The sequence below is a fragment of the Neomonachus schauinslandi genome, chromosome 5, assembly GCF_002201575.2.
Source record: "Neomonachus schauinslandi chromosome 5, ASM220157v2, whole genome shotgun sequence".
In the NCBI taxonomy this organism is placed as follows: Eukaryota; Metazoa; Chordata; class Mammalia; order Carnivora; family Phocidae; genus Neomonachus; species Neomonachus schauinslandi.
Genome location: NC_058407.1, coordinates 86,857,338 through 86,882,209, shown reverse-complemented (window position 1 = coordinate 86,882,209; position 24,872 = coordinate 86,857,338). Strand labels below are relative to the sequence as shown.

Below are 24,872 nucleotides of genomic sequence, written 5' to 3'. Positions count from 1 at the left end.
TTTCATTCTGGCCATAGCAGCATAAGCAGTATTAGATAGAGTAAGAATTCAGTAATTGTTCTTGGGCAAATGAATGAATTTCATGTAACAAGTGATTCTTTAAAAATATTATTAATCAGCTCAATGACTAAAATTATTCTTCTGACTTAATTAAAACTTACTCCTAGCTATTTCAAAAAATCAGATTAATTTTCAACCGATAGATATGTGCTATCATTTAATTCAATAAAAAAACCCTACTAAATCTAAAGTCAATTTTTTAAAAATCCCCCCCCAAAAAAGTCCCCAAATAAATTGAAAATCCTTAGTGCTGTTGGAATAACTACACTGATATATTTTTCTTCTGTTCCTTCAAGACTGTACCTGCGTTATTTTTACGGTGAGTTTTTTGTTTCCCTCAATAGAGTTAGTGACCTCAACCTAGAATTATTTTCATTTTATTTCATTTCCATTAAAAATAGTTATTTACCATTTTTCTAGGTGCCTGTAGCATTCTTTATATATTTTATTAATATATATCTATTACACTATAATTGATTATACATTTCATTACTAGATTGTACACTTAAGGACAGAAACTTTGTTTTTTAATAATATATGACATAGATTTTGACTACATATTTCAATCATGATAATATACCCCAAATATATTATCTCATCTTAACGACAAAAAAATGAAACAGGTATTGTCACCCTTTTTTAAAGATCAGAATATTGAGGTTACAAAGTTTAATTAACTTGCCCCAGGTCCCACAATGAGTAAATGGCAGAACTAGTGCTCAGACCTACTCTCACTCCAAAGCTGATGTTTTTACTGTGATTTCTATACTATTTCTTAAAACATATAAAATCCTTGGCAGAGTATTAATATTCTATAAGTAGTTCTTTCATCTTAAATTAAAAAAAAAAGTTCTACTCCATTCTCTTACCAGCAGCCACCCCATTTTTTTCCCTCTGCTTTAGTGTAAAACCCTTCCAGAGAGTTGTATATATTCACTTTCTTCAGTTTTTTTTTTTTTCTCTGCTCTAAAATATACTCCAATTAGGCTTTCATCTCCTCTGTTTCACTGAAATTGCCCATTAGAGTCACTAGTGACCTGCATAGTTAATCTAATCTTAGTTTCTCAGTCTTCATCTTACATGATCTATTTAGGAGCATTTGGCACTGTTGATCTCACCCTCCGTCTTGAACTATGCTCTCCTCTTGGCTCCCATATTCTTTTTGCTTTCCTCCTGTACTGGACATTCCTTCTCTATTTTCTTTTCTTTCCACAGACTGATCATGGTCTTAGCACTTATGCCTCTTTTCTGTTGTATTTACCTTTCTCCTTTAGCTTTCTCTTATCATCACATAGCTTTGAATGCCGTCTATATCAGAATCTCCAAAAATTATATCACCAACACAGACGTCAGTCACAAACTCCACACTTACACATTCAGCATGTCTAAAACAGTACTCTTAAGCTTACATTCCAAACTTGTTCCATCCATGGATAGCCACCCTGGACTGTCATTTTCAGTGCCAGTTGTTCAGGTCACATCTTTACCCTGAATCTCGTTCTCTTAGATCCCATGTCCAGGAAATCCTACAGGCTCTCCCTTCAGAATACTTCTCATCACTTTCTTTGGTCTAGGCTCTCATTCTCTCTCCCCTGAATTACCACAGTAGCTATATAATGGTCTCCCTACTTCTCTTGCACCTCTATAGTCCTTCTCACACAGTAGCTAAAGTGACTTCTTTTAAAATGTAAGTCAGGCTATGTTATTATTCTGTTTAAAAGTCCTGAAATGGCTTCCTGTTTAACATCACAAAAATCCTTACAATGCTGTGTTGTCAAATATCAGTATTAAAAGGAGAGTTCTAAACATTGTGATTTTATTAAATCTCCCATTTTTCACTATGAAATTTACTCTGGTCTTAGGGAAACTATTGCATATAGAAGGAAAAAAAGTTCAGAAAAATTTTCGTGTTTATTCATTTGTTCAGCAGTAGAGTAAGGTAAATATATGGTTAAAACTTGCAGTCTATGCCAGCTGCTTGCATAAAAAGGAGCAATTCAACTTCACTTACTGATTTGTCCCTTTAAGTGTTTTTCTCCTTTTTTTGGTCTAAAAGTTCATTCCTTTGATTTTTCGATAGCTGTGTAGAAGTTTAAAAAAAAGATTTTCCAGTGAATGTGAGATTATTCTGGCTTTAAAAATCCATAGGTATTCAAGAAATGAATAAATAACTATTCAGAGAGCATGTATTCTTTCCTAGAAGAATTTATTCTTATTAATAAAAAATGACAAAATGGAGATTGACAGTAACTATCCACTGTAACTTATTGAATTTTTGTCATTCTTGAGGTGAAAGCTCACTAATAAGTGAAGTTAGACATGAAGAAGCCAGACTCAATGAGAAAAAGAACACTCTAGATTAGGTGAGAAATACAGTGAAATTATAGCTTTCATTCTAGCACAGAAACATGAAAACTGAATAGAAAATCAATTACAAGTAGAGAGAACATTCAAGAAATTACTGTGCATTCCACAAGAGCATCAACATTTTATGTTGAGTTTCAGAACTTCTTCTAAGCTGAGAAGTATGTCCACATTATCTTAAGTGGATATTATGAGTGTGAAAGAATATGAAGGAAAAGAAAGACTTTTAAATATCTAAATATAAAACAAATTATTTTTTTAATAATCTAAACTTTGCTAATCTTGAAAAAATAGATTTTCTTTACCATAGTCTTCACTTTATTTCCCTTCCCTACATTTAACTAGAATTAAATTTCATCTGTCTACAATGGTTAATATAAATCATTACTTTATTGATTGAATAATGAATGTATTACTGATGTATTGCTACCATTTGCCACCTATTGTCTTATACAATGTTTGATCCATTATGTGGATAAGGAAAAATGAGGCTTATTAGTCATAGGGCTGATATTTGAATGCAAATATATCCAGGTCCAAACTTCTCACTGTCCTCTCCACACAGCTTACATATGGACATCTCAGAATTAATATTAATCAATTATATCATGCCTTAAACTGCACATATTACCCCATCTCAATTTCCTTTTTATTTTATATTTCTGTATCAGTTAAAGTTATCAACTATAACGTAATCTAGAAGTCTAGAATTCATCTTTAATTCTTCATTGTCCTATTCTACTAATATGTTGTCAGTCAAATATTAGTTATTCATTTTACCTCTAAAATAGCTCTTCTGTCTTCTCTCTTGTTAGCTGCTTTATTGCAACCCAAGATCTGGGACTCTTTATCACAGGGAAGAGCATATTGGGGAGATGGGTGTGTACTTCTTCAAAATGAGTATGGTCACTAGCTGAATTGACACCTCATTATTTCTTAGGCTGGATACTGACCCCCCCGCCACTCATAAAAGGGGGTCACCAATGTCTTATTTGACACTTTGAGTAAAGACTTCTCCCTAATATCCAGATTAGACAGCCAACTGCTACTGTGAGAAAATGCTCAATATTAACTGAGGCTTCAACTCAGTCAGCACCTTCCAATTGAACATTGGCTTTGGTCATCATCAGTCCTCTCCTAATTACCTACTGTTTAAACAATTTGATGTCAAAATTCAACTGGGAATCACAAGGCCAGTGGATTCTGTTTATACTCCTCAACCTAATACCATCAGTTATCATACAATACAAGCTGTCCCATTTGCTCTTCCAGTCACTTTTTTTCTTTTCCCATCCTTTGGTGAATCGGCTCCCATGAGTCTTCACTTTGCTAACCTCTGTTTAGTTTTTCCATTTCTTCCTAGCATTCTCATTTTCTAGCAAACATATAAATTTCTTGATGTCTTTCATTTCCTTGTCTCACAAATAGATCTCTCCTAAATGCTATACTTGTCTTGATATTCTTATAATAGAATCGGATCATTTCTATATGACTGAGATGACTCCAAAAAGGAAAGAAAAGTACCCTTCTCCCTACCCTCCATTAGAAACCTCAGATCACACTCTCAACTTTCTGTCAAAGCTTTTTCTTCTTGGACACTTATGCCACCCAGGTGTACCCCTCCCAGTCTTTATAGTATCATTTGTAACCTTCTAGACATTCTCTTTTATATATTAATGGATGTGATATCTGAATTCAAGTTTTTCTCACCATTAACGATCCTGTGTTTATCCTTGGTTGCCTTTTTATCCAATATCAACAATCCATCCAGGGTCTGTATTTGGGATTCCTTCACCTTGACCTATCCAGAAATTGGTATGTCCATTACGTTTTAGCAGTCATCCCCCAAAAGCCTGGGGATCTCTTACCCAGAATGGTTCACATTTAAAATCGTAAACAACTCTCTATACTTTTAGCTGTCTTGGGAAAATATTCCCTTTTGCCATTAAGAAAAAGCTCAAATTCTCTTGCCTGGCATACAGAGTTCTTAAGCATTCTGGCAACTACCTACCTTTTCCAATGACATCCTCTATAACTTCCCCAACCAACTTGACCACATCCCTCGTTCTAGCCACAATGAGGTACTCACCATTTCTCAGCTACACTTAATCTTTCCATGAATGAATGACCTTGTCTATGTACTTTTCTCTTCTTGCAATATTTTTTTTCCAAATCTCCATCTAATTATAGCCAACTTACTCTTTAAGACCCATTTCAAGTTATTTCCTTCCTTCCCCCATTCCCTAAGACAATGTTAGTCATTCTTTCTTCTGTGTTTACAAAGAGTAAATGCATAAGTCATTATAAATTTTAAAAATAAGCTTACATGTCAAAATTATAATTAAAGCAATCCCCATTGATTGAATAACCCATCTCATTACTCTATATATTTCTGCCATATTCCCATTTTTACAAGATCAAACACAAAAGTTCAAAAGGATCCCTCAATTCAAAAAGTTAATTTTATCACATACCATTATATTAAAAAATATCTATGAAAATATCATTGTAACTGGGTAGATAATCTACTTTTTTCTTTTATTTTAAGGATCAATTTTCCTCTTGAAATAAAGTCACTTCCAAGGGAATCCATGCTCACTATAAGATTGTTTGGGATTGTCTATGCAACCAATAATGCCAATTTATTGGCTTGGACTTGTCTTCCAGTGTTTCCAAAAGAGTAAGTATATCATTTGTTCTTAATAAAGCTCTCATATCAATAAAAAATCTCCTTGGAAATGACTATTTTGCAGTATGTGGAATAATGAGAAAATCAAGAAGACATTTTATTCAAAATTGAGGTAGCTCAATATAAATCATGACTATTGAATGTGGAACTGAAAGGAAAAATGTAGAAATGGCTTTAGAAACAGGCTTCATGCTCAATTTGTCAACTGGGTCATTTATAATAAAAAGGTATTGGCATGACCAATTTCAATTGCTTTTCCTTCTCTGACCAACCAGTTTCTCTGGCATTAGTAATTCAGAATGACTTAGATCAATACTGTCATTTAGAAACAATGTGAGTCATGGAATTCTGGCTGAAGTAAAATTATACAATGTAACCGGTCTGCTGATCTTTTATTGCCCGGAAGAAAATATTTGGTAACTTGAAGATGAAATTTTTCAGAAAAGTAAACCAACTATGAGTTCAGATAGTCTATCAGAACTAATGGCCATTGCAAAATTAACTGTTGACTTAACCATAAGGATTTGGAAAAATTAATACTTAGAATATTAATAAAGTCAATTACATGGTCTTTTATACTATTAAGGAAAAAATATTTCAATTAAATCAGCTTAGTTAATTTTCACATGGCAGGACTTGCTTTACAATCAAATTATAAAATACAGGACCTTCAAAAAATTAGAGTGTATATTGCTATTTTAATAGTTACAAAGAATGTTTGTAACACAAAATGTAATAATAATATAAATAATATAAAAATGCTAAGAAAATTCTTCATCAGTTTTTGTTCCCAAATTTAGTCATTATAAATAAATTATGATCCAAACAATTGTGGTAAATCTTTAAGATCATCTTTTTGGATTAATTCTGATCTGGTGTGTGTGTGTGTTGCTCTATTATTTGTTTTCACGCGTCCATTTCCTCGTATATGTTTCTTGATGACAGTAATATATTTATCTTTGTAATATCTATCATCTAATATTGTAGCTCTTTTTTCTAAAATTTTATTTATTTATTTATTTGACAGAGAGAGACACAGCGAGAGAGGGAACACAAGTAGGGGGAGTGGGAGAGGGAGAAGCAGGCTTCCTGCAGAGCAGGGAGCCCGATATGGGGCTCGATCCCAGGACCCCGGGATCATGACCTGAGTCAAAGGCAGACACTTAACAACTGAGCCACCCAGGCGCCCCTAACTTTGTAGCTCTTATAAATAGGCAATCAGTGGAGGTTTGTTTATTAAATTGAACTAGAAAAAAATCAAACCCTATAGGAGATTTAGAATAAAGTAAAATTTCAAAAGTCTATAAGAAACTGTTTAGCCCTCAGGTGCCTGGCTGGCTCAATCGGTAGAGCATGAGACATTTTTTTTTTTTTAAGATTTATTTACTTATTTGAGAGAGAGAGAACATGTGTGGGGGGGAGGGCAGAGGGAGAGAGAATCTCAAGCAGACTACCCACTGAGCATGGAGGCCAAGGTGGGCCTCTGTATCATGACCCTGAGATCATGACCTGAGCCGAAATCAAGAGTTGGATGCTTAACTGACTGAGCCATCCAAGTTCCCCCAGCAGGCAACTTTTGATCTCAGGGTGGCAGGTTCAAGCCCCATGTTGGGTGTAGAGATTATTTAAAAATAAAAATTAAAAAAAAGAAATAGTTTAGCCCTAAAAGTAATACCTACTGCTGTTAGCAGATATTTCAAAAATCTTATTTGTGGGCTAAGAACTTTCATTACTTTCTCACTAGGAGCAGCTCTGCAAGTGCCCTTCCTTCTCTTGAGTGAGTTTCTTTAAAGTTTCAACTGCTGTGTTTGTAACATCTAGCATGTTTGTAGAATAAAATTTCTAGCTATTCACTGAGAAAATTCAGTCCATTTTATTCCCTTCCATCATCTAATACATTACTTTGCACATAACATACAATCAATAAACATTAAATATATAAAAAGTTTGGAATATATCTTTCAGACTAATCCTCAAGGCTTTTTTCTAGATGGTTATGATAGTAAAAATACTGTCTCCATGTTGTTTTGTCATGTATCATTTACCATTAGTAAACATTTTTATGTGAGTGCTCATCTGGGACTGATACTAGGTGGTGTTTTCCTAAGGGAAAGAGATTGAAATTGTGGATGATGAGACATAACATCAGAAAACAAAACTTACTTCAAAGAGCACTTTGATAAGCATTTGTAAGTATATTTCTAAAAGAGCATTTCTCATGAAAAATCAGAAAATCTGCTTCTCTCCTGGGCTAAACAATTTGAAGAAATCCAGATTTTTTCAAGACATCAAAAATCTGTCATGTAGGGCAATTAGGGAATGTGATGACTCCCACTGTGTTCATTGCTCTGAGTGACAGAGATTCTAACCCAATTTATTTGATGCAGATATTTCCAGATCACAGCAAACAGGTCACTTAATTTCATTTCCTTTCATGGAATCACCCCTGTCCATAAACATTTCATATTAAATCTGTCACTTATTACAGTTTGAATTGCTCATACCTAACCATGTGGAGCTGTCATGAGCACTTATATCTTTATTTGTCCAACCTACACACAACCTGAAAATATGCCGAATTAAAGGCTTCCTATCTCTTTGTGGTTTTCAGAAGAACAAATGGGTGATTAAACTCAAATATAACAGTTATGGCTGCATCAGGAATGTCCACAAATAAAAATAAACTTAAACATTTTGAAGCACACAAATTCACCTTCAGATCTATAAAAAACATCCAAAGTACAAAGGTAAAATTTTGCCCACAGAAGTTTTATAATCCTCTCTTTTGCAGATGGAATTTCCATTGCATCTATATTCACAATGCCTCTGTACTGCAATAAGAAAGTGCTTTTCTTATCTCAACTTCTGTGAGCTAGCTTCCCTACTTAAGTTCAAAACAAATAGTGTGCTAGTTACTTAGCATTTCTAAATTGTGATAAACTCCTTCAACACAAAAGTCCTCAACATTGAATAATAGATTCTCCTGGGGAGATTTTAAAATAAATCCAAAACCCAAATGTTCCCAAATATTCTGATTTAATTGATCTACAGTGGGGTCCAGGTATTGGTATTCTCAAAGCTCTCTGGGTGTGTAAAAGACCAGAAAAATTAGAGTATTTTTAGATTTTCAAAAGAGACCCAAAATAAATCTTAATTTCAAAACAACTTGATTCCTTAGATTGTTGCCTAAGTAGCCAAGCCTGACCCCACTGTATCTTATCATTTCAGATATATCCTCAAAATCAAATTTATAAAAAAAAGTTGTGGCTGGGAAGTCCTTATTATCTATCCTTCCTGTCCAAGAGAGACCCACAAAGCTCAAATAGTAAAAATACCTCATTTACAGATGGAGATCTCTATGATAAAGGAAGGTTACGGGACTTTTTATAAGTCACCAGCCTAGAATAGAACAAGAACCAGAATGCAAGTCTGACTTGTCTCTACATGTGTTACTACTTTAAGCTAGCCCCCTTCCTGCCCTTAGGTGTCACACCTTGCTCCACGAATGCACTGTGACAATCTCAACCATATACAATAAGCTCCTGCTTCAGCTTTGCCTGTGCTCTGCTCTTGGGCATGAAACCTATTAGACCTATGATCAGCAAAATCTCAGAGTTTTATAACATCAGATCCTGTGGACATGCTCGCTGCCCATATCCGGAGTCTTTTCTATTCTTGGTCCCAGAATGCCGAGCCATGATGCACATAAAATCCTATAGCTAAAAGTGACAATAATTATTTTATTCAAACCATTTATTTCATAGCTAGAGGAACAGGGGTCCAGAGAGGGTAAACCAGCCCATCTGTTTTGGTGCCACAGATTTGAGGTTGGTTTTTCTAGGCCTAAGAATTTATACAATATTGAAATCAAATAGATCCTTAAGGATATTCCAGAACAAATACTTTGAAATGTTATATTTAGCAATGTGGCCCTTTTTCTAATGGTATCTAATTCAAAATCTCAGAGTGTAAGAGTGATGACCAGTCCATGTGTTTTGTTGGGTGATGAATGGGAAAAGGGGAGAATTTAAAATCCTGGCATCCAATCTATTTGCCATCTCCTTACCACCTTTATAACATGCACCTCCAACCATCAAGCCATATGAAAACAAATATAAAACTCCTTTGAAAACCACTGATTTTATCCAAGAAGTTCAAAGAAGTTAAACTTAGCCTACCTTATGAAGATAGGGTACAGATGTCTTGAAATAGTCTGGTTTTTTTTTTCAGTAAAGAAACTGTTTCCCATTTCCTATCTTCATCATGTTTTTAATTGTTTGCTTAATTTTAAATTGACTTAATAAACCTTTTAACAGTAGTAATATAAAAACTACTGTGGTCCCCACTGGCCTGGGTATTAAAAGTTTCCATTTTCATCTTCTTCCTGAGACCACCATCTTAGATGTGTGTTCTTCACATCTTAATTCCACTAATCATCTTCATCATCCCCATATTTTCTATTTACAGGCGTCTTTGGGAATTTATTAGAGATTACAGATATTAATATATTAGAATATATTAGATATTACAAACATCTATTTGTAGAGATATTTGCAATATCTCAAAAGATGTTTAAGTACAATCCATTATCAGAAAGTAAATTAGCTAATATTAAACATACAGAGAGCCCAAAGAATGGTGCCAACCATCCTTTCCCTCTTGAATTGCCTTGAAGCATGTGGTATATAAGCCTCACTTAGACAGCTACAAGTTTATTCTCCCTATTCTCTATTGCTTGGTAAGTCTCTTCATATACATACTTGATTCAAATGTTCTGACTTCATTCTGTACAATATGCCTCAGGGTTAAGCCCATAGCAACTGTTAATCCAGACTTCATCCAAGGAGAGTAATGAAGATACTGACAGTTTTTCTTGAGTCCCTTCATCCACTGTAGGAATTAGCTTAGAACACTTAAGATTTTCAAAGCAAAGTATGGTCAAGACATATAAGTATAGTAAGGTCATAAGTGTAATTCATCATACAACTTAGATGTGAAGAAAAAATGCAATAAATAAATCACACTTTTCCTCATGAGTTCCTGCCCTGTAACTAATAAGGAGAAAAAACTTTACATCAGTGACAAAATATCAGTCAATTCAGTAATTTAAATAGTTCTTTTAGAAATATACAGCGTCTTTTGGATAAAACATTCAGTCACTCAGATAGCTTCCTGACACCCTGATTCTCTGTCTAAGAGGGTGTCTGGATTCACAGGATCAGAAAGGAACAGATGCTTTGGCCTGGTGACTTCCGATATCCAAATCAAATGCACGTTTTAAGCTGGTGACTGCTTGTTACAGCTAGTGTAGCTCATGACTGGGGCTCTTCTAGCTTGGCTAGGGCTTACTGGCATTCCCTGAATGACTTGGGCTCTCTTAGGTACCATAGAGCCATCTGAGGTTTAATTGTGACTCCCAGTTGACATCAGCTTGGATTGTTCGATCAGGTGCCCTTATCACAGAGACACCTTATCCCCACCACATGACCCCTTTTGGAGGACCCCTCACCCAGATATTTTTACCTGTTTCTACATTTCATCCTTTCTATACAGAGACCAAAGAGGGCCTAATAAAGCTAAACTCAAGAGCTCCTTCTGTCTCTTTGCCATGTGGCCCCAACTTTAAGGTCATGACACAAGTAGGTACAGGAGTGGCTCAAGATGTGATTTTCCTCCAGGATTTGAAGCACAGAGTGCTAAAGGAGCAAGCACCCTCTGCCTTGAACTGTGCTCATTTATCTAACACTTCTCTGCATTTGACTTCCAAAGGCAGAAGAGGGGGAAATTGGGACACCTCTGTCTGTCATACTCATCCTGTTTCCTCTTTCTCTATCTTCTGCTTCCCATAATCTCAAATTGCCAGAAAGTGGTGGCGATCTCCACCCAATATGCCACATTCTTCTTTTTCATTCCTATTAACCCTTAACCATGGACAGAATACTTTCTATAAATATTATGGGGAATATTAACATCTGAGTCCTCCAAGTTTGGTGTTAGATGTGCTCCTTCTTCCTCTTGCATTCTGCCTGAAGCTAATCCAAAACTTTTTCCAGGCAGATGGATGCTTCAGACCATTTTGGGGAAGGTTATATACTCTATAATGAAAAATGAATTAATAATTTTCTAATCTTTATATCATTAAGCTGACTTTTAGGTTGCTAATACCATCCCCTCTGGATTGTTATCTGAAAAAACAAGTTTCACCAGCTGAAGGAGGTATGGAACAAAGGGATAAAGAAAATTCAAAATCCATCCTGCTAGAAGAATAACCCTGGGTCTTATAAAAATATCTGTTCAATAATGTTTACAAATTATACTCCCTTGGGCAGATACTTTCTAACAATATCTTTAGACATGGAAAATAAGCAAGCCTCAGAAAGCTAAAGGTTTAAAGAGAACTTTACTTGTTAGATTTTTCCTTCATATTTTTTGTAGTGTCTGTTAAAGGGAATAATGGAATTTGATAGTATTTTTTTTATTTTCAAGTTTTTATTTAAATAGCAGTTAGTTAACGTAGAGTGTAATATTAGTTTCAGGAGCAGAATTTACTGATTCATCACTTACATACAATACCCTGTGCTCATCACAGCAAGTGCACTCCTTAATCCACATCACCCATTTAACCCATCCCCCCCACCTACCTCCCCTCAGCAACCCTCAGTTTGTTCTCTACAGTTAAGAGTCTGTTTTATGGTTTGCTGCTTTCTCTTTCTCCCCACTATGTTCATCTGTTTTGTTTCTTGAAATCATATGGTATTTGTCTTTGTCTTTTCTTGACTGACTTATTTCACTTAGCATAATACTCTCTAATTCCATCTACATTATTGCAAATGGCAAGATTTCATTCTTTTTTAATGGCTGGGTAATATTCCATTATACACACACACACACACACACACACACACACACACACATATATATACAGCCTCTTCTTTATCTATTCATCAGTCGATGGACATTTGGGCTCTTTCCATAATTTGGCTGTTATTGATAATGCTGCTATAAACATCAGGATGCACATATCCCTTTGAGTCAGTATTTTTGTACCCTTTGGATAAATACCTAGTAGTGTGATTCCTGGATTGTAAGGTAGTTCTATTTTTAACTTTTTGAGGAACCTCCATACTGTTTTCTAGAGTGGCTGCACAAGTTTGCATTTCCACCAACAGTGTAAAATTTCCCTTTTCTCCGCATCCTTGCCAACATCTGTTGTTTCCTGTGTTGTTAATTTTAGCCATTCTGACCAATGTGAGGTGGCATCTCATTGTAGTTTTGATTTGTATTTCCCTGATGATGAGTGATGTTGAGCATCTTTTCATGTGTCTGTTAGCCATCTGGATATCTTCTTTATGTCTTCCTTAGAAAAATGTCTATTCAGGGTGCCCCTGGGTGGCTCAGTCATTAAGCATCTGCCTTCGGCTGGGGTCATGATCCCAGGGTCCTGGATCGAGCCCCCATCGGGCTCCCTGCTCAGCAGAAAGCCTGCTTCTCCCTGTCCCACTCCCCCTGCTCGTGTTCCCTCTCTCGCTGTGTCTTTCTTTGTCAAATAAATAAATAAAATCTTAAAAAAAAAATGTCTATTCATGTCTTCTGCCCATTTCTTAACTGGATTATTTGTTTTGGGGGTGTTGAGTTTGATAAGCTCTTCATAGATTTGGATACAAACCCTTTATCAGAAATATCATTTGCAAATATCTTCTCCCATTCCGTAGGCTGCCTTTTAGTTTTGTTGATTGCTTACTTCACCGTGCAGAAACCTTTTATCTTGATGAAGTTTAGTAGATCATTTTTGCCTTTGTTTCTCTTTGTTTACCTATGGTGAGGTGTCTAGTGAGAAGCTGCCATGGCCAAGATCAAAGAAGTTGCTGCCTGTGTTCTCTCCTGGGATTTTTATGGTTTCAAGTCTCACATTTAGGTCTTTCACTCATTTTGAATTTATTTTTGTGTATGGTGTAAGAAAGTGGTCCAGTTTCACTCATTTGTTGAAGAGACTGTCTTTTTGCCATTGGAAATTCTCTGCTGCTTTATCAATGAGTTCCATTATGTTTGTTATTAATTGTTTTATGTATTTGGGTGCTCCCAAATTGGGGGCAAAATATTTACAATTGTTAGAGCTCCTTGTTGGATAGACCCTTTTATTTTAATACAATGCCCTTCTTCATCTTTTGTTACAGTCTTTGGTTTAAAATCTAGTCTGTCTCATACAAGTATTTGCTACTCTGGCTTTCTTTTTATGTCTATTTGCATGATAAAATATTTCTCCATCCCTTTACTTTCAATCTTCAGGTGCGTTTAGGTCTAAAATGAGTTTCTTGTAGACAGCATATAGATGGGTCTTGCTTTTTTATCCATTCTGACAGCCTATGTCTTTTGATGGAGTGTTTAGTCCATTTACATTCACAGTAATTATTGATAGATATCAATTTAGTGTCATTTTATTGCTTGTTTTGTTGTTGTCTCTGGAGATTTTCTCTGTTCCTTTTTAGTCTTTTTTCCCACTCAAAGAGTCCCCTTTAATATTTTTACAGGACTGGGTTAGCAGACACAAATTCCTTTAGCTTTTGTTTTTCTAGGACACTCTTTATCTCTCCTTCTATTCTGATAGAGTATTCTTGGTTGCAGATTTTTCCCATTCAGCATGTTGAATATATCATGCCACTTTTTTCTGGCCTGCCAAGTTTCTGTGGATAGATCTGCTGCTAACCTTACTTTTCTTCACCTGTAAGTTAGGGAATTCTTTTGTCTTGCTGCTTTTAGGATATTTTCTTTATCTCTATATTTTGCAAATTCAACTACAATATGTCTTAGTATTGGCCCACTTTTGTTGATTTTGATGGGAGTTCTCTGTGCTCCCTGGATATGGAGACCTAAAACTATTTCCACTGGAGCTGAAGGGTTGTAGAACTCTATGGTCAGTAGACATGGTGCATGCAAGGATTTGTGCTGGCCTTCAGGTGGAGGGGCCTGCTGCACTGCTCCTTAGGCACACTTCCTGGAGAAAAGCAGTAGCAGAAGAGCACAGTGGGGGCAGGGCTTAGGTTTAGGCCACCAGTGTTGGTGCTGTGCAGTTTAGTGATGTTGGTTTATGCTGAGGGGTCAGGGAGAGAAATGGCAGCTCCTTTGTCCCCCCAGAGGGGAGTCTGTGCTTGCTGTTTTCAGGGAAGCCCTCCTAGAAGAGTGAATAATTTCCTGTCCTGCATCATAGGTGTTTTTCAGATCACTGTTTTCATACTATCTGTGTCTGGGTTACTTGCCTGCCTGGAGCAGCACCATGCACTTTGGATTTTAGGCCAGCCAGGCCAGCTGAGTTTTAAAACTCCAATCTTTAAGGGTACCGGGGTTACTTTCAGTTAAGTGTCTTGACTCTTGACCTCAGCTTAGGTCTTGATCTCAGGATTGTGAGTTCAAGCACCATGTGGAGCCTACTTAAAAATCAATCAATCAATCAATCAATCAATCTCCAAACTTTAGGGACCTGTTGTGGCAGGGACATACACTGGTCTTCTGGGGGAGGATCTCGCTGCCCTGGTATTTGTGCAGATTTGACCCAAAAGGACAGTTGCACCAGAGTGCAGGAGTGTGGGATTTGGAGCAAAGTGCACCAAGGAGCCAGTGTCCAGGTTTGCTGCCATGAGCAGGTGTCTCTGCATCTATGCTGAGGGTTGGGGGGAAGGAAATGGCGCCCATCAGCTCCTTTGTCCCCAGAAAGGCAATGCCTCCTCTCTCAGATGAACTCCAAGAAGGGGGACCCATCTTCCAGTGCATCTCAGGTGATCCACAGATCATGCCCTATGCTTCCTGAATTACCTGCCTGCCTTCTCTACAGGAGCACTGCAGCGCCCTCAGGGCTTTATACCAGCCATGCCATGAACCTCTAAAACTCCAGTCTTTGAGCCCTGCTGGTGGCAAATATGAAAATCAGCCCCTCTTATTTTCCTGGTCAATGGCTTTGGGGAATTGTTTTCCTTGTGCAATCCCCTGTGTGCCCTTCTTTCTCTTATCTCTCTCTGTGACCAGGGCTCCCACCCCTCCACACATCTCCACCCCTCCTACCTCTCATGATGTGGCCTCCTCTCTCCCTCTAGTTGTGTAGTTTGTTCTGTAAGTCCTCAGATTGATTTCTTGGGTATTCAGAATGATTTGATATCTATCTAGCTGTGTTTGAGGGACAAGGCAAGCCTAGGGTCCTCCTACTACTCTGCCATCTTAGCTCCTTCCCCCTCTATAGTGTTTTCAAAAAGACTTGATGTCTTAAAGTTCTTTATAAACTTTAATTTTTGTTGTCTTGCTTACATTTTTATTTTGGTATATTAAAGTCAAAGACTGTCCTCAGTGATCACTGGAACATTTTACTAATAATCTAATTCATACATACAGTCAAGTATAGATTTCCTTTTAATTCCTATGAAGATCTGTGGATTTGGATGTTACTGAAGCTGTTAAAACCATCCATGAATTCTTCCTGTCTAAAGTCTTCATGTATGTATCCTCATTTACAATGGTAATTTACAACCTATTTTTAAACATTCAGACTATGAATAATCTTTCTATTTAGAAGCATTTCCTCTCTGAAGTCCCACAACTATTTGATTCTGCAGATCATATGCTAATTTAAATATTTTCTTTCTATAAATTTAGAGCTCATACCTTTAATGATGCTCAGGAAATTTAGTCACTTTGTGGAGCAAACACTTCTGAAGAGTTGATATCTTTATTGACTTGAGGTACTCATAACTCCAAGAATCTCAATCCCATCTTGTAATCAATACTGTTGGATATTAAAAATAAATTCTACCTGTCAGAAACTATTGTGGAAATAATTTTTTCATGTGGAAAATAAATGTAGCTGTCTGTGAACATAACCATGCATGTCGTATATTAGAATTAACTACTAATCAGTATCTAGACTTGTGGAATATTGTATTTTTATTCTAGCTACTGAATGAAGCCACAGAAATAGCTGGTTATGTTTACATTCCAAAAGAAAGCATTTATAGATAATAATAACTTCCCTCTTGAAGTGACTCTTGTCTATCTATATGTGTTGTCTTTTGTAGCAAATCCATTCTTGGGTCTGTGCTATTCAGTATGACATTACAGAATGAACCTCCCATAGAAATGATAGCTCCAGGAGTGTGGGATATAAGCCAGCCATCTCCAGTGATCCTGCAGGTAAGAGTCAAGCTATGAGATTAAAGTATACATGGCAAAAAAAAAAAAAAGTATACACAGCAAGTATTGGTTGATAAGTAGCTTCTCAATTACAGAAACAATTTTCTTCTAGGATCACACATTTTAATAGTCTTCTCTTCCTCCAATCTGCTGGGATTTGTAAAACCTCTAGTTCTTTTATTTTGTATTCAGTACTCTCAAAGCACTTTTCCTCCAGCTTATATAATAGCAATTTCAAGCCATTCTCCATCAAACATGATCATGAAGGAAAGAAATGAAGTGTTGCCATTAGTATATTCATTATGTGGATTCACTATTCTTTCCATTGTCTGAAAACAGACATTGGTATATATTATTAACTTGGTACCTTGCACCTGCCTTTGCATTGTGTCATGTTTCCTTAAAATCCTTCAATTGTACATTTCCTATATGACTAGTAATTAGGTCAGTAGTGGAGGAGAAACTGCAAACAAAATCCATTCAACATACTTTCTTTACTTTTAAGACCCCTCTTCTTTCTGTGATTTGTAATCATGAATAAAAGGTGGCTAATGATTCCAGACTTTGGTCCTTACTGCTGAGAGCTCCTTGTGTGTTCATCATTATAAATGATCACATTGGTCAGATACATGAAGCATGGCCATTCTCATATATGGAAATGCAGGGAATATGGACTTTCCATCTCTATAGGGAAAAACGGGGAACTGCTATCTGGGCAGCACTCTCTAGAACTGGATTTCTCAACTCAACACTAATGACATTTTGGACCAGATAACTCTTCGTTGTGGCAGCTGCCTTATACATTGTGGGATATTTAGCAGCATCTTTGGGTTCTACCTACTAGGTGCCAGTAGCACCTGCCTAGTTCTGACAATCAAAAAAATGCTTCTTGATATTGTCAGATGTCCTCTGGGGATAAAATTGCCCTCAGCTGAGCAGAGCTGTTCTAGAGAAAGCTAGTGGAGTCTCTTGAGTTCTTAAGCTTCCAGGTTTGGGGTGAGGGACAAAGTGTAGCAAGATGTTGAAACTGGAAGAGAAAAATAATACTAATAAAAATGTGGCTTCCACTGTGAAGGAGGAAGTCCTTGCCAAACATCGATTTACTTCTAATTCATTGATGTGATGATGAAAAAGAGTGTCCAGTTTCGATACTGGCACAACATCGTAGATACTCAACATGTAATGGCTTATTATTTAGCAGATGTTCCATTGTAACATGACGACTACCTTTCTTTAAGAGGCCAAATGCAGGAGCACCTGGGTGGCTCAGTTGGTTAAATATCTGACTGTTGACATCGGCTCAGGTCATGATCTCAGGGTGGTGAGATCAAGTTCCAAGTTGGGCTCTGCGTGCTCAGCATGGAGTCTGCCTGAGATTCTCTCTCTGCCCCTCCCCCGATCATGATCTATAAATAAATAAAATCTTTTAAAAAATGCATTTTTTAACAGACTATTGCTTGCCAGATATAAACTACCCCAGTTTAATGAGAATCTTCCAAGTCTGACCATTGCCCAAGCTTTGAGGAATATAAAGTTATGATTCAACAGGTCTTTATCAGCAGTGGTGGGGGTGGAAGAAGTAAGAGAGACTATCAGATGATTCTTCTCAGATGAGAGGAATAGCTCCTTTAGAACACAGATCCTGGCAAGTGGAATCTGAGGATTAGTTTCAAGTATTCAATAGGAGCATAGATTTCCAACTAGACATCTGGAGCTATAACCAAATTTATCTTTAAAAAAAGGTGGGGGGGACATGAAAATCGTTCAACATCATGCAAAAAGTTAAATAATCTAATTTTTATAAAATAATTTCAAATGGTATAGACATAAAAGGAAACATCTCAGGATATTTTTAATTGATGATAAAATATACAAAATAAAATAGGAGTTATTAAAGTTAAAACTCTTACTAACCAATGTCACTCTAATTATATACAGCTAAATTTAGAGTAGAATCTTTCAGCCTAAAGATTATAGTGAGGAAATTAGCAAATCCTGCAACCAGTATTTGTGTTAAGGAGTCAAGATGGGTATCAGGGAAAGACATCAGGCTCAGAGTTAGAAAATCTGGATTATAGTTTTAGCTCTTAAACAGAAAACTTTATAACTTTGGACAAGTCACCAAACATATTTTCACCTCTGTACAATGAAAGGGTTACACTATGCCTATCCAACTTCTTTCAGATCTGTACTTTTCTGATCGTCTTTATTAGATAGCTACTGCCCCATGATTGCCACCCTAGTATGAGAAAGGATATGATATGTCACAGAACCTGAATCCTTTAAGTCCATCACTTTTTTTTAGGTCCTATGGCTTAAGTGCCACCGAAAGCAGTGGGTGGAGTGAAGTAGATCTGAGTTCAGAAATGGACAAAGATTGGGGCGCCTGGGTGGCTCAGTCGGTTGTTTGCCTTCAGCTCAGGACATGATCCCAGGGTCCTGGGACTGAGGCCCGCATCCAACCCTGCATTGGGCTCCTTGCTCAGCAGGGAGCCTACTTCTCCCTCTCCCTCTGCCTGCCACTACCCCTCCTTGTGCTCTCACTCTTTCTCTGTCAAATAAATAAGTAAAATCTTAAAAAAAAAAAAAAGAAAGAAAAGAAATGGAGACAGATTATTGCATGTTTCCATTGACCTGGATCTCCCTCAACTTCCTACCTCTCTCTGTGTACAATCAAGTAGAGTGGCTCTATCATAATTTAAGAACTAAGAGCAGAGTGGAGAGGGAGGAGCAAGATGGCAGAGGAGTAGGAGACCTAAATTTCGTCTGGTCCAGGAATTCAGCTAGATAGGGATCAAACCATTCTGAACACCTACAAACTCAACAGGAGATCAAAGAAAAGAATAGCAGCAACTCTCAGAACAGAAAAGCGACCACTTTCTGGAAGGTAGGACGTGTGGAGAAGTGAATCTGAGGTGATATTTGGGAAGATAGATGGCGGAGGAGGGAGCCTCCATCAGCTGCTACTGGCAAGTGATAGAGCAGCAGAGGACAAAATCAGAAATTTTAGAAGTCTGCTCCACTGAGGGACATCGCTCCAGTGGCTAAGCAGGGGGTGGAACCCTTGCTGGGACAGTGTGGTTTCAGGACCCTCGGGGTCACAGAAAGACCAGGGGTGCCTGAGTGCAGCAGAGCTCCAGGTATCGGAGCAGGGAAGCTGGCTGCAGAGACCAAGCCGAGGAGTGGGCTCACAGCTTGGGGTTGCCATAAACCGTGATCTGCAGCACAGTCAGGCCACTGCTTTTCCAGCAGGGATCCAACAAGCAGCAGATCCGGGGAGACTCCCCTTCCTCCCCCAGGAGGAGCAGCACAGGAGTGCACTTCAGGGATCTGCTGGGTTTGGAGACTCCACATGGGGTCATGTGCGAGAGATAGAAATGCTCGGTCACAGGCCGGGTGAGGACAGTGTGCGGCCAGAGACTGGGGAGACAGGAGTGATTGACTGCTTTTCTTTGGGAGTGCACTGAAGAGTGGGGCCCCTAGTTCTCGGCTCCTCCGGGGCAGAGATTGGGAGGCTGCCATTTTCACTCTTGTCTTCCAAAGCTGTACTGAAAACTTGCAGGGAACAAAAGCTCCTGAGAGCAAGACCAAGCAGATTACTTAGCCTGGACCTGGCGAGGACGGGGCAATTCCGCCTCCGGCAAAGACATTTGAGAACAACTGAAACAGGCCCCTTCCCCAGAAGATCAGCAAGAACAGCCAGCCAAGACCAAGTTTACCAATCAATGAGAACAGCAGAATTCCAGCGCTAGGGGAATACTGCACATAGAATTCATGGCTTTATTCCCATGATTCTATAGTCTTTCAAAATTAATTTTTTTAATTTTCTTTTTTTTTGAATTTTTCTTTTTCCCTTTTTCAACCAACATCTTATCAATACCTTTTTTAAAAATCTTTTTTATTTTTCATTTTTAGAGTCATATTCTATCCCTTCATAGTGCTTAACCTAATTTTTGGTGTATATATAAGTTGTTCTTGCTTTAAAATGTTAGGTTACAGTTTCTTCTAACAGACCAAAATATACCCTAAATCTCTAGTGTATGGCTTTGTTCTGGTCTCTTGCCTGATCATATTCTCTCCCCTTTATTTTTTTAAAACCTCTTTCTTTTTTCAAACAACTTCCTTTCTTATCAATTCCTTTTATAAAATCTTTTATAATTTTAATCTTTACAGTCATATTCCATCCCTTCATTGTATTAACCCTTATTTTTGTACATATATAAGCTTTTCTTTAAAATTTTGGGAGGTACTTTCTTCTAACAGACCAAAATACACCCAAAATCTAGTGTGTGGCACTGATCTATGCACCAGCCTGATCATATTTCATCATAATCTGCTTTTTGTTGGTTTGTTTGTTTTTTGTTTGTTTGTTTGTTTTTCTTTTGATCTTTTTTTCTTTTTTCTTTCTTTCCCTTTCTTTTCCCCAGTTTCAGGTCTCTTCTGATTTGTTTACTGTATATTTTTCTGGAGTCATTGTTACCCTGTAAGCAGTTTTTTCTCTCATTCATTTTTTCTCCTCTAGACAAAATGATAGGATGGAAAAATTCACCTCAAAAAAAAAGAATAAGAGGCAGTGCCAACTGCCAGGGCCCTAATCAATATGGACATTAGTAAGATGTTGGAACTAGAGTTCAGAATGATGATTTTAAAGATACTAGCTGGGCTTGAAAAAAGAATGGAAGATATTAGAGAAACCCTTTATGGAGAAATAAAAGAACTAAAATCTAACCAAGTCAAAATCAAAAAGGCTATTAATGAGGTGCAATCAAAAATGGAGACTCTAACTGCTAGGATAAATGAGGCAAAAGAGAGAATTAATGATATAGGAGACCAAATGATAGAAAATGAAGAAGCTGAGAAAAAGAGAGATAAACAATTAATGGATCACAAGGGCAGAATTCGATAGATAAGTGATACCATAAGACAAAATAATATTAGAATAATTGGGATCCCAGAAGAAGAAGAAAGAGAGAGAGGGACAGAAGGTATATTGGAGCAAATTATAGCAGAGAACTTCCCTAATTTGGGGAAGGAAACAGGCATCAAAATCCAGGAGGCACAGAAAACCCTGCTCAAAATCAATAAAAATAGGTCAACACCCCAACATCTAATAGTAAATGTTATGAGTCTCATAGACAAAGAGAAAATCCTGAAAGCAGCTCGGGAGAAGAGATCTGTAACCTACAATGGTAGAAACATTAGATTGGCAGCAGACCTATGCACAGGGACCTGGCAGGCCAGAAAGGACTGGCATGATATATTCAGAGCACTAAATGAGAAAAATATGCAGCCAAGAATACTATATCCAGCTAGGCTGTCATTGAAAATAAAAGGAGAGATCAAAAGCTTCCAGGACAAACAAAAACTAAAGAATTTGCAAACATGAAACCAGCCTTACAAGAAATATTGAAAGGGGCCCTCTAAGCAAAGAGAGAGCCTAAAAGTAACATAGACCAGAAAGGAACACAGACAATATACAGTAAGAGTCACCTTACAGGCAATACAATGGCACTAAATTCATATCTTTCAATAGTTACCCTGAATGTAAATGGGCTAAATGCCCCAACCAAAAGACACAGGCTATCAGTTTGGATAAAAAAACAAGACCCATCGATATGCTGTCTGCAAAAGACTCATTTTAGACCCAAAGACACCCCCAGATTGAAAGTGAGGGGGTAGAAAGCCATTTTTACCATGCTAATGGACACCAAAAGAAAGCTGGGGTGGCAATCCTTATATCAGACAAATTAGATTTTAAACCAAAGACTATAATAAGAGATGAGAAAGGACACTATATCATATTCAAAGGGTCTCTCCAACAAGAAGATCTAACAATTGTAAATATCTATGCCCCTAACATGGGAGCAGCCAATTATACAAGCCAATTAATAACAAAATCAAAGAAACACATCAACAACAATACAATAATAGTGGGGGACTTTAACACCCCCCTCAGTGAGAAGGACAGATCATCTAAGCAAAAGATCAACAAGGAAATAAAGACTTTAAATGCCACACTGGACCAAATGGACTTCACAGATGTATTCAAAACATTTCATCCCAAAGCAACAGAATACACATTCTTCTCTAGTGCCCATGGAACATTCTCCAGAATAGATCACATCCTAGGTCACAAATCAGGTCTCAATTGGTACCAAAAGAGTGGGATCATTCCTTGCCTATTTTCAGACCACAATGCTTTGAAACTAGAACTCAATCACAAGAGGAAAGTTGGAAAGAACTCAAATACATGGAGGCTAAAGAGCATCCTACTAAAGAATGAATGGTTTAACCAGGAAATTAAAGAAGAATTAAAAAAAATTCGTGGAAACAAGTGAAAATGAAAACACAACTGTTCAAAATCTTTGGGATGCAGCAAAGGCAGTCCTAAGAGGAAAGTGTATAGCAATACAAGCCTTTCTCAAGAAACAAGAAAGGTGTCAAATAACAAACTAACCCTACACCTAAAGGAGCTGGAGAAAGAACAGCAAATAAAGCCTAAGCCCAGCAGGAGAAGAGAAATAATAAAGATCAGAGCAGAAATCAATGAAATAGAAACTAAAAGAACAGTAGAACAGATCAATGAAACTAGGAGCTGGTTCTTTGAAAGAATTAACCAGATTGATAAACCCCTGGCCAGACTTATCAAAAGGAAAAGAGAAAGGACCCAAAATCATGATCAACAAAATCATGAATAAAGAGGAGAAATCACAACCAACACCAAAGAAATACAAACAATTATAAGAACATATTAGGAGCAACTATATGCCAGCAAATTAGATAACCTGGAAGAAATGGATGCATTCCTAGAGATGTATCAACTACCAAAATTGAACCAGGAAGAAACAGAAAACCTGAACAGCCTATAACCACTAAGGAAATTGAAGCAGTCATCAAAAATCTCCCAACAAACAAAAGCCCAGGGCCAGATGGCTTCCTAGGGGAATTCTACCAAACATTTCAAGAAGAATTAATACCTATTCTTCTGAAACTGTCCCAAAAAATAGAAATGGAAGGAAAACTTCCAAACTCATTTTATGAGGCCACCATTACCTTGATCCCAAAACCAGACAAAGACCCCATCAAAAAGGAGAATTACAGACCAATATCCCTGATGAACATGGATGCAAAAATTCTCACCAAAATACTAGCCAATAGGATCCAACAGTATGTTAAAAGGATTATTCACCACGACCAAGTGGGATTTATCCCTGGGCTGCAAGGTTGGTTCAACATCCACAAATCAATCAATGTGATACAATACATTAATAAAAGAAAGAACAAGAACCGTATGATCCTCTCAATAGATGCAGAAAAAGCACTTGACAAATTACAGCATCCTTTCTTGATCAAAACTCTTCAGAACATCGCTAAAGTCAAGGGAAGCAAGGGCAAAAATGAACTATTGGGACTTCATCAAGATAAAAAGCTTTTGCACAGCAAAAGAAACAGCCAACATCAATATCATAAAAGCCATCTATGAAAAACCCACAGTGAATATCATTCTCAATGGGGAAAAACTGAGAGCTTTCCCCCTAAGATCAGGAATACGGCTGGCATGTCCACTGTCACCACTGCTATTCAACATAGTACTAGAAGTCCTAGCCACAGAAATCAGATGACAAAAAGAAGTAAAAGGCATCTGAATCAGCAAAGAAGAAGTCAAACTCTCACTCTTTGCAGATGATATGATACATTATGTGGAAAACCCAAAAGACTCCACCCCAAAACTGCTAGAACTCATACAGGAATTCAGTAAAGTGGCAGGATATAAAATCAATGCACAGATCTGTGGCATTCCTATACACCAACAACAAGACAGAAGAAAGAGAAATTAAGGAGTCGACCACATTTACAATTGCACCCAAAACCATAAGATACCTAGGAATAAATCTAACCAAAGAGGCAAAGAATCGGTACTCAGAAAACTATAAAATACTCATGAAAGAAATTGAAGAAGACAAAAAGAAAGGGAAAAACGTTCCATGCTCATGGATTGGAAGAACAAATATTGTGAAGATGTCAATGCTACCTAGAGCAATCTACACATTTAATGCAATCCCTATCAAAAAACCATTGATTTTTTTCAAAGAAATGGAACAAATAATCCTAAAATTTGTATGGAATGAGAAAAGACCCCGAATAGCCAGAGGAATATTGAAAAAGAAAAGCAAAGCTGGCGGCATCACAATTCCGGACTTCCAGCTCTATTACAAAGCTGTCATCATCAAGACAGTATGGTACTGGCACAAAGACAGACACATAGATCAATGGAACAGAATAGAGAGCCCAGAAATGGACCCTCAACTCTATGGTCAACTAATTTTGACAAAGCAGGAAAGAATGTCCAATGGGAAAAAGACAGTCTCTTCAATAAATGGTGTTGGGAAAATTGGACAGCCACATGCAGAAGAATGAAACTGGACCATTTCCTTACACCACACACAAAAATAGACTCAAAATGGTTGAAAGACCTCAATGTGAGACAGGAGTCCATCAAAATCCTACAACAGACAGCAACCTCTTCGACCTCAGCCACAGCAACTTCTTCCTAGAAACATCACCAAAGGCAAGGGAAGCAAGGGCA

The 24,872-nt window shown here is 37.3% G+C and overlaps 1 protein-coding gene across 1 annotated transcript in view; it reads left to right on the top strand.

Annotated features, from left to right (window-relative positions):
* The window catches only part of PIK3C2G (phosphatidylinositol-4-phosphate 3-kinase catalytic subunit type 2 gamma), a 384,724-nt gene that overhangs the window by 115,124 nt on the left and 244,728 nt on the right, over positions 1–24,872 (top strand). The window contains exons 13-14 of the mRNA XM_021690398.2: positions 4,973–5,104; positions 16,171–16,285. Coding sequence (XP_021546073.1) covers positions 4,973–5,104; positions 16,171–16,285 — 247 coding nt within the window. The remainder of the gene's footprint in view (positions 1–4,972; positions 5,105–16,170; positions 16,286–24,872) is intronic.